The sequence below is a fragment of the Egretta garzetta genome, unplaced genomic scaffold (genome assembly GCF_000687185.1).
Source record: "Egretta garzetta isolate BGI_Z169 unplaced genomic scaffold, ASM68718v1 scaffold16, whole genome shotgun sequence".
Lineage (NCBI taxonomy): Eukaryota > Metazoa > Chordata > Aves > Pelecaniformes > Ardeidae > Egretta > Egretta garzetta.
Window position 1 is genome coordinate 5,187,252 of NW_009260022.1, and position 9,924 is coordinate 5,197,175.

Genomic DNA, 9,924 nt, shown 5'->3' on the forward strand with positions numbered 1-9,924 from the left:
ATTCTGTTCACCTTCAGCAATATCCCAGATCTCACATAGACTCACTCACTACATAAGCCTTACACAGGCTAATTACATAAACAAAACAGTAAAGCAAAGTGGTTACATTAAAAAATATTTTTTACTCAAGTTCTTACAAAATTTGTCATTGAGCTGGTTTATACATTAGGTCTTTAAGTTTGCTAGTTAGTTTTCTAACTAGTTTGCTAGTTAGACATTCAAATGCACCTTCAAATTTTACAGTATAAACTTAACCACCAAACAATTGTTCTGTTATGTTAATTGTAGCTCTGTAGCAAATATTTAGTTCACCAGTAACTGAGACATATTCAAGGGAAGATAATGATGGCATAAGTTCTAAACAAAAATCATCATTTATTCATCCTTAAAAGTCAGACAGTTTAAGAATGTAAAGCAACCATTTTTAAGCTCTTCCAATATAGCAGTTTCAAAAATTTATAGACAAAGCAAGGGAAACAAACTAATTTAGAGATGTATTGTGCAACTCAAAGACAATACAAATACTAATCAAATAATACTTAAACTTGCTCTTGTCTAACTATTTAACTAGCAGATTTTCGTTTAAGCTAGTGATTCCCCAGACAGCCAATTTGTGATAGATGGCCTGCAGGCAGTCCATGAAGCCACGCACCCCTAAATTTTTTTCTCTGCAGAGCCTGACAACAGGTCTGTGGCATGCAAAATTTCTTTTAAAAGTTAAGAGCTGTATGCTATCAGAGTTTGGGAAGCACTCACCCAAAATATTGGAAGCAAAACATAGTATCACTATAATGATTTTGAGAAAAGCCATCTGACTGGTATATATATATCTGAGCTTAAATCATATAGAGAACAAAATTATAAAAATACATAAATCGAACTTACAGTTTAGCTGTGATGAGAAGGATCAGTGCAACAAACATACCCTTTGTCAGTTTTTTTGTTTGTCCCACCATAGTTAGTCCAAGGTAAAACAGCGCAGAGCCAGAAAATGAACTGCCCAGTCCATCAAGGAAGTTTTCAAGGTATTCAGGAATTTTCTGGCCAAGAATAAAGTTTGAGGCAATTCCTATGAAGACCATGAATACAATTGGGTTCTGCAAAACTCGAAGGAGTGCTAGGCCCACTATTTTGATTTTGCTCTGTGACACAGTGCGATTATCTCTCCACTTCTGGATTTCACAGAAGATAAACCCAACAGGGTTTAGCATCATAAGAGATATTGGAGCCACTAGGTAAATGTACTGGAGATATTCTGGGTAAGTGGTTTGATATAAAGCTTCAACTAGAAGACAGGAAATGAAAAGTGATGAGTGATAACATTTCAGTACAAAAATACATTAATATTGAAATTAAGTTTTGTTGTCTGAAAACCAGAGAAAAATTATTTCATTATCCTTCAGAGCTGACTGCATTTACAATTGATACAAGATGATGTACTAAGAGAAGTACACCCAATCGCCGTTAGGCCACAGTCATCTAATGAACACATTAAAGATCAAAGATTAACTATCCAACACTATTTAATGGTTCTATGAATACTCAACATTTATAGGAAAAAAAGAAAATAACATAACAGTCCCCCACACCCTTTGAGTCATCCCAAATGCTGAAAAAAATTGGGGTTTTCCTGAATTGCTTTTCCTCCCCAGAAACATGAGACGTGGAGAATTACATGCACCTTTGCAGGACACAAGCTGCTTCTCATTTTAGGGGAGCCCCGCATCTCTGGAATTTAGCAAGTTTTCAGCGGGTAAATCACATGTAATCTTTCCACACCGATTCCGTACAACACAGCAAAGCAACAACCAAATTAAAAATACATTAGCACATGATTATTAGTTCATTTTCTGGGAGTACTCAGGACAAGAGTTATTGCTGTAGTTCTAGTCCCTCAAGGAATTTTAAATCATGAGCACTTGTTTTTATTGCTACTACATACTTGTGAACCAAGGTAGAACTGCTTCTTACTTCAAGTTTGTGCTAACAGCACTTCAAAAATCATGGAAAAACCCTGGAAAGATATACAAGATTCTATCCTAGGGTGAATTAAAATATATATATATACACATTTTTAAAATAGGATTTTGTTTTGTTTTATTATAATACCCTACATTAAGGCAGGAAAGTCACTTGCAAAGCTGCAAGGTCTTGAATCCTGCAGAATGCAGATGGGTTTGGTCTCCCTATCATAATTTCATGACTTCATATTGAAAAATGGAAAAGGAGAAATGATACATATGAAGCACTTTCTCATGTAAGCATTAAAATATTGTTTCAATTGCCATTAGTGCTTTATATTTGAATTCAATTGTGTTTTATAAACAAAGAGTTCAAGTGAAATTATTTTAAAACTTCTGGGTCTATACTGTTGTATCTCCTATATATGTATTAAATGATGAATAAAATCTACCAAAATTGCTGTTTATCTGGCTAACAATAGAGTTTATCTGTGTAAGAATGCCATGTTAGTTTTCCAAACTTCTTTGGAAAGATAACATTTACCTTTACCTGCCAATAATTTTCAGAAATATGTGAAGTGATGCTTTCCGTTCTAGTTTTTCCTACCCAAGTTAGAGAGAAACACATGCTTCCCCAGGCAGAGGTATCTTAATATGCAGATGCAATTCTATTTGTACTGCAAAGAATATAAAAAAAAAGGAAGCACTGTTGTATAAATACACCTGTCAGACCTTTCTATGGGTTAACTTAGCACACTTAAAGTACTAAATAAGGTTTAAGATAACCAAGCAGCTAACTGTTGCAGGTATTTCCATTTCCCCATATACTAAACCTGTTCTTTTTCTGAAAAAAGTTTTCTCTTACGACTATGTTTTTCAAAATCCAAAACATTTTTACCTTCATATCAGGTAAGCATCTGGAATGACAGGATCTACTAAGTGCTAAATCAGCATTTACTATAAACAGCCTCCTTTTAGATTGAATAAACTGACATTCACAATTAGTGGACTTCCAATATATAAGAAAAAGTACTAAAGGTGCTTTTCCTCTTACAAGCCATGATTAAAACACGTATATAAGAGTTACCTGTCGTAAAATCCTGAATAAACTGTTGAACAGTACTATCAAGTTTGTGGGTAGTTACTGCATTTAAGAAGCCAGTTTTAAACACTAAATATATTCTGATAAATACAACTGCTTTAAACATGCTGGATGCTTTTTATATAAGTCAAAATTTTCTAAAACCTCAAACCTTAGAGTGATGTTTTTATGCTGCTTTATAGAGAGTGCCTGTTTCAATCAAATGCAACTCAACACAAGTCACATCTAAATAATGTCTGAGCGAAAAATGTAATAAATCCTTGGGTTTTGGCAAAGTGAAACTGTATACTTCATATATTAAGTTCTATAAGTAATTTAACTGATGTATGAAGTCACAATGCACTTTCCTGGGTAGCATAAAGTGGAATCAATGTAGATTGCTGAGTCAGTAGGAAAAAAAAAAAAAAAAAAAGAAATTACTCTTAAGGAATCATTAAGACAGTGAAAATAATCCACAACTATCTCAAATGAAAAATTTTCTTTTTATTTAAATCAAGGTGCCTGCTTGCTGATCATAACAAAGAATTGAAATTAAAAGCTATTTTAATACTTTTTTTAAAAAAAAAAAATCAATTTTCCACATCCCAGCTGCTGAAAATTACATATAAATCACATACCAGTTGTTCACACTTAATACAATTAGCACCATTAAAGTCATGGTAACTGAGCCATCATCTACACAACATATTGGCTACACCTGTGCTTTAACAATACAGCACTGGAGAGTAGATGAAGCTGTTCTGTCAGAGTTTTATTATCTCATCTAGTAATAAAACCCAAACAGATAAAGCTATCATAGTAATTCTACCTATATCAAGGGGTCTGCTAGCAAATCTCTGTACCTGTTGTTTTTCAGTTTGTACTGTAGAACTGTCATAAAAGTGACTAGAGAAAATCAGAGTGGTGATCTTTGAAAATTTAATCTGTATTTTAATTTTCTTATGTGCAAATCTTTGCTCAATAGCAAAAAATAGCATAGTGGTTATTAAATTAAAAAAAATAAAGAAAAAAATACATGGGATGAAAACTCAGGATGTTATTTATCTATTTAAGAGTTCAAACTGCCTTTTAAAATAGTGTTCTTATAAACCACAGATTTGTCAGTGCTGATTCTTTTTCCTTTACAAATTTCAACTGAAGCAGCCCTTAAAAATATATTCCCATCAAAAGATCAGGTTTTGCTCAAAACAGTTCCTATCATCATAGATAAAAAGAAATAACCAAGGCATTCTTTGTTGCCTAGTCCTGCAAACACTTCAGAGAAGCCACTACCAGTAAAAAGTTTGCACACCTGACAGCATGAACCAAACACTGGTGAAAGTTTGGGGCTGGGAGAAAGGAAAGGATAGGAAAGGAAATAAAACAGCTTTGAGAAATTAACAACTCTTGAGTGCCCACAGTCTTACTGTTGCATTAAGTATTGCAGTAAAGCTCTTAATGAACTATATGTTGTGAACTTGGCTAGAATGTACATAGAAGAAATGTGAATCATATTTTATAAATCATTAAATACTTGAAGAAAAATGCAATCTGACAAGAAAGCCATTCAAAGTAGAAAGAATGTTTTAACTAGAAGGATACAATGGAAGTATGTTTAGACAACTTCAAAACAGAAAAAAAAAAAAAAAAAAAAAGAGAAACCCTAACTGGCATTTTAAACCAGTACCAAGAAACAAAGACATAATCCTCACAGCCTTATTTGTGATACACTTCTGATTTTTCTCAAGAGGAATAAATCTCAGGAGATGCAACTGAGGGAAACAGAGTATTTTCACCCAGGGAAGAAGTGTCTGCAATTGCATTTGTCTGTATTTTATACATATCCAGCAAATTTGAAGAGTAAGAAAGATTCAAGATTCTCCTGAGCATGCTGCCCTGGAATAGGGAGAATAAAACTGCCAACTCCTCAAGTAATCTAAAATACAGAGCTACTTCTTGTTACGTATAATCTGGAGTTGCACGTTTAAGCTTCCTTTTTGTAACTGTATTTTCAACTCAGTAATCAAATATCTTGCTTTTTGCTTTGCTAGAATAAACTTGCTTTCTTTTTTTGTTCTTAACCTTTTCTGGATGATAAGAGTGATCTCAAAAGAATTTGAGAAGCACAGAGTACTTTCTTTTCAGTGAGCAGCAAACAAATAAAATATAGTCCAGGCATCCTCTCCAAATACTTTCCACTTGAGGTGTATTTTGAAGATCCTGATACCTGCAGTGCACATTCCCACACCAGCCACACGGGTCAGCCTGGGGAGAGGCAGCACTGAAGGCTACATTGGCACAAAAGAGCCCCCCAAGGCAGGTAAAAAGCACTGCAATTCACAGAGTAGCAGGTGGGAGAAGCCTTCTACAACTCCAGATCACCTCCCAAGTATCATAGTATGTATGCCTAAAAGCATATTAACATACCAATAAGAAAACCTATAAAAAGGAAAAAGAAAAAAAATATCTTCCTTAACAAAAGGAAAGAAAATAATAGTCTTGCAGACTGGGATAAAATTAAGCTTAATAACTGATATTGCTTGGAATTCAGAATATAGGCTTACAAGAATGAGAGTACACAGCTATACAAGTTATACTCTGAATGTCTCTCTGTTTTTTGGTTGGTTGGGTTTTAGCTCCACTGGACTAGTGGTTAGTTACACATCCCAAGAATGGTACCACAGCTGCATAAAATTCCAATTTGAGATACACCCATGCAAGTTACCACAAATCACACAGCAATCTTATAAGACAGACTTCTTCCAAGACTATATCCTAAAGCACGCCTACTGGCCACAATAGAATAAAGGTTAAGGGCTAAAACATGATTGGCTACATAAATTAAAAGTAGCACAAAACCTAGCAGTTTCTTCTGAACAGATTTAAAGTTTGTCACACACTCCACAGTCACTAGGCACCAACATTATGGATAAATGTTTTCTTTGAGCTAAACCAAGAGGCAATGCCAAACTAGTAAAAAACCCAGAACAGCTATTTCAGAGGCAACAGGTACAGGCTCATATTTGCAAAGCAAGAAATTTTGGTCTTGAGGGAAACTCTGGCAATTTCCCATAAGGGCATTCTTAACGTGTAGTAAGTGTAAGGTAATTTATACCAGTTTTGAAGTCATATTTTAAATCCTTCCCTCCCCCCGCCATCTGATTCACTTTAACATGACAAGATCACATAGACAACAGTAGTTGGATTGTTTTAAATTCTGTCTCATTCATTCCAGCTGGCAGTTTTCTTTCCTTACGTGGTCTGAGGTAAAGAAATGTGACTTGAGAAATGGCTTAGATAGCTCATAACTTCAGTTCAGAAGTCAATTTCAAATTATGAAAAAATCAAAGCAAATTGAAAGATAGTTTTAAAGAAGAAAGCTTAAGGAACTACTTACCTATTGGATATCCCAGTGCAAAGTCATTGCTTTGTGTAGCAAAAATAGGGAACAAACCTGCTTTGCTAAATCTGTTCTCAGGACTGGCTACCAACAATGTTAAAACACAGACTAAGAAAAACACAGCAGCTTTGGCCACTAAAATACTGCACAGGAAGGACCAATTCACATTAGAAAAGTTAAGTACCACCATGTTTTTGAACAGCAGAGCTGGGAGTGCAAAACGGGACACAAAATTTCCCAGTCCTTTGGCCTGAGTTGTTGTGATAATGTTGGCTCTTCCAGCTATGTAGCCACAAAGAATTATTCCAAAGCATTCTAACAGGGCTGGGAAAAGCCTGCTTATTGACATAGAAGGAGCACCACTGGTGGTATTGAGTCCAACTTGTCCAGGCAAAGAAATAGACATATTAGCCAAAGAAGAGAGGTTCTTTGTATTGAAGTCTGAATAGTTATCCATTTCCTTTGACCACCTCTTCCAAAAAAAGAGCTTGAAATGATCTCATCTGTTAAAAAAAAAAAAAGTATTTATTTATTAACTTCCAAAACTGTGTGTGTGAATATTTATGATACCAGGCTTGCTGACAGAAGAGTTTACACTTACAAGTGCATTACAAACAAATAATGAGACAAATAAAAAGTAGCTACAGAGAAACAACTCTGAGAAAGAAGAATGCTGAGAAGTCATGCCATACACGCACCTTCACACAAGCCCACACAATTCAGCAAAACAATTGATAGGGGCTAAAAATTCCCAAAGTACTTTGAGGGTAACACTGAAATATTAAAACTAAATGTAGATTGGGCATTCAACAAGCAAAAAAGCTGTTGGAAGGAAAGGTGATATAAGGCTTTTTTTTGCTGTTATTCTAGGATCTAAACATAATTTAGAATAAATTGCAGCCCTTCAGCACTTTCCAGTTATTGTTTCAGAAAACAATAATTGCTAACTTCCCAGAGTACATTCCTTGCTTTCCTGGACTACCATTACAAGCGTAGTTAACTCTCTAACAGGAAAGCATGAGACCCTTCACATACTTGTTAGCAGCTTGTAACCTGTCTTACCTCCTCAGCGCACTGTCAATTCCTAACTACAAATCTCACCTCCTCTCTGCTTTCAACTATCAAAATGTTAGTTTTCTTTTCTAACTCCTTTTGTTTGCCCCAGGACATCTTATCTCAGCTCCTCCCTAAATCATATTCTACTTGGTTCTTCTTCCTTCACAACAAAAATATACTAATAACTCCCAATATTAAAATCCCATTCTTGACCTCCCTTTAATTACTGCTGTTCACCTCTGCTTCCACACACTCAGCTTTATGCGAGGTCGGGAGTCCTCCTTCACCTCCATCTTTAGATCCTATTTAATCCAGGTTCTGCCCCTGAAACAGCTCTTACCAAAATCCTGAGAGGCCAAAATCTTCTTGAACTCTCAGAACTGGTGTTCCATTTTCATCCTTTGTGACCATCATACACCTTTATCATAATCATCATCATTATCTTGAAATTGTGTCCTTCCCACATCTTTTCTAATTATAGTTCTTCCTAATTCTCCTACCATCTCTACTTGTTCCTGTAGCATTTACATAGGAGGATTCTTCTAAATTTCCATGGGTGCTTGTAGGGCTCCTTCCTTGTTCCTCTTTTGTCTCCCTACATCCTCTGCCTATGTATTTTCATAAGCACTTATTCAATCATAAATAAACGAGTCATAGATCTCTCTTTCTAATCCAGACCTATCTTTTTCTGTTAAAACTATCACTTCAGCCTGTCTCCAAGATCTCTTTTGTGAATATCCTGCCATCAATTCAAGTCCAATGAGCCTGAAACTGTTCTCCTCCCCACAAGATGCTCCCTCAGTTACTCTGTGCCACATATCTATTTTCCTAGAGGTGAGCGACAAAGGTTACAAAATCATCTAATTTGAGGGAATTGCAAATGTACTAAACTTGTACTCATCTATAATTCTGTTGCAAGGAAAAATCTTCATAGTCTATCAGTATCAGTTCTTTTTTTGTGCATCCTCCTACAGACTCATTCTTCACACATCAAATCCCCTTGCATTCATATTCTTTTACAGTCTAAGCTTATGCCCTCTTAAACTATCACAGAATAACAAGAGGAATAGCCCTTACAAGAACATGAGAACCAGGCAAGGAAGATAAATTTGACCAAGCTTCTCCACCCTGGCAGAAAAACATTTGGCAAGGCCCTCTCTACCTTCGAGAAAAATTGAGAAACGAAATCATCATATCACACTTCAGGCTTGTACCTTGCTTTGTGCAACTTTGACCTCTCCCAATATTTCAGTATCACACGCTAATGATATACTTTCCAGTTAGCAAGGGATCCACACATGACATAGTAGCCAATGATCTAATTCATCATGCTACTGCTTACCCACATTCCTACATTCAATTCTTTAGGCCTGTAACAGTGACATTTAAGTATGCATTAAGTATTTATGTACAACAGATAAGTCTTGTGACTCCTGATCTTCACTTGTCACCAGCGACCCGCTTTGAAAGGGCTGACTATAACACAGCAGGTTCTCTACACAAGTAGACATGTAAGGTCTGCAAATCAGATGAAGTGAGAGGACATCAAACACCAACATTCCACGGTCAATAGCAATGTCTTGCCAGAAACAGATATGGCTTTGGTGACCCAGCTCTGAAACATGTGCAGTCCATCAGCTAACTCTACATATAAAATTTTGACATTACTAAGTCCTGCAGTATTCCGGAAAGGAAGTCAAGATAATTTACCCCACTTTGCAGAGACCGAAATTAAGGCAAAGGCCATAAGCCATTTAACATAATGGTCTGAAGTTGCACCAGGGCAGGTTTAGGCTAGACATTAGGAAAAATTTCTTCACAGAAAGGGTTGTCAGGCTCTGGAACGGGCTGCCCAGGGAGGTGGTCAAGTCCCCATCCCTGGAGGTGTTTAAAAGAAGGGTAGATGAGGTGCTTAGGGACATGATCCTCTTAGATGCTATGCTAAGGCACATGGAGACCAGGGAGGTGATTCGAGATAGCCAGCATGGCTTCACCAAGGGCAAGTCCTGCCTGACGAACCTAGTGGCTTTCTATGATGGTGTGACAGCATCAGTGGACAAGGGAAAACCAACAGACGTCATCTATCTGGACTTCTGCAAAGCCTTTGACACGGTCCCCCACAACATCCTTCTCTCTAAATTGGAGAGCTATGGATTTGATGGGTGGACTGTTCGGTGGATAAGGAACTGGCTGGATGGTCGTGTCCAGAGGGTAGTGGTCAATGGCTCGATGTCCGGATGGAGACCGGTGACGAGTGGTGTCCCTCAGGGGTCTGTACTGGGACCAGTGCTGTTTAATGTTTTCATCAATGACTTAGACAGCGAGATCGAGTGCACCCTCAGCAAGTTTGCGGATGACACCAAGCTGAGTGGTGCGGTTGAAACACCAGAAGGATGGGATGTCATCCAGAGAGACCTGGACAAGCT

General features: G+C 36.8%; 1 protein-coding gene across 5 annotated transcripts in view; it reads right to left on the reverse strand.

Annotated features, from left to right (window-relative positions):
- The window catches only part of GPR155 (G protein-coupled receptor 155), a 32,289-nt gene that overhangs the window by 17,786 nt on the left and 4,579 nt on the right, over nucleotides 1-9,924 (reverse strand). For all 5 annotated transcript variants that reach the window (XM_035896190.1, XM_035896192.1, XM_035896189.1 and 2 more), the window contains exons 2-3: nucleotides 6,440-6,945; nucleotides 886-1,285 (exon numbers count right to left, since the gene is read on the reverse strand). In XM_035896190.1, coding sequence (XP_035752083.1) covers nucleotides 886-1,285; nucleotides 6,440-6,899 — 860 coding nt within the window. In that variant the 5' untranslated portion in view covers nucleotides 6,900-6,945. The remainder of the gene's footprint in view (nucleotides 1-885; nucleotides 1,286-6,439; nucleotides 6,946-9,924) is intronic.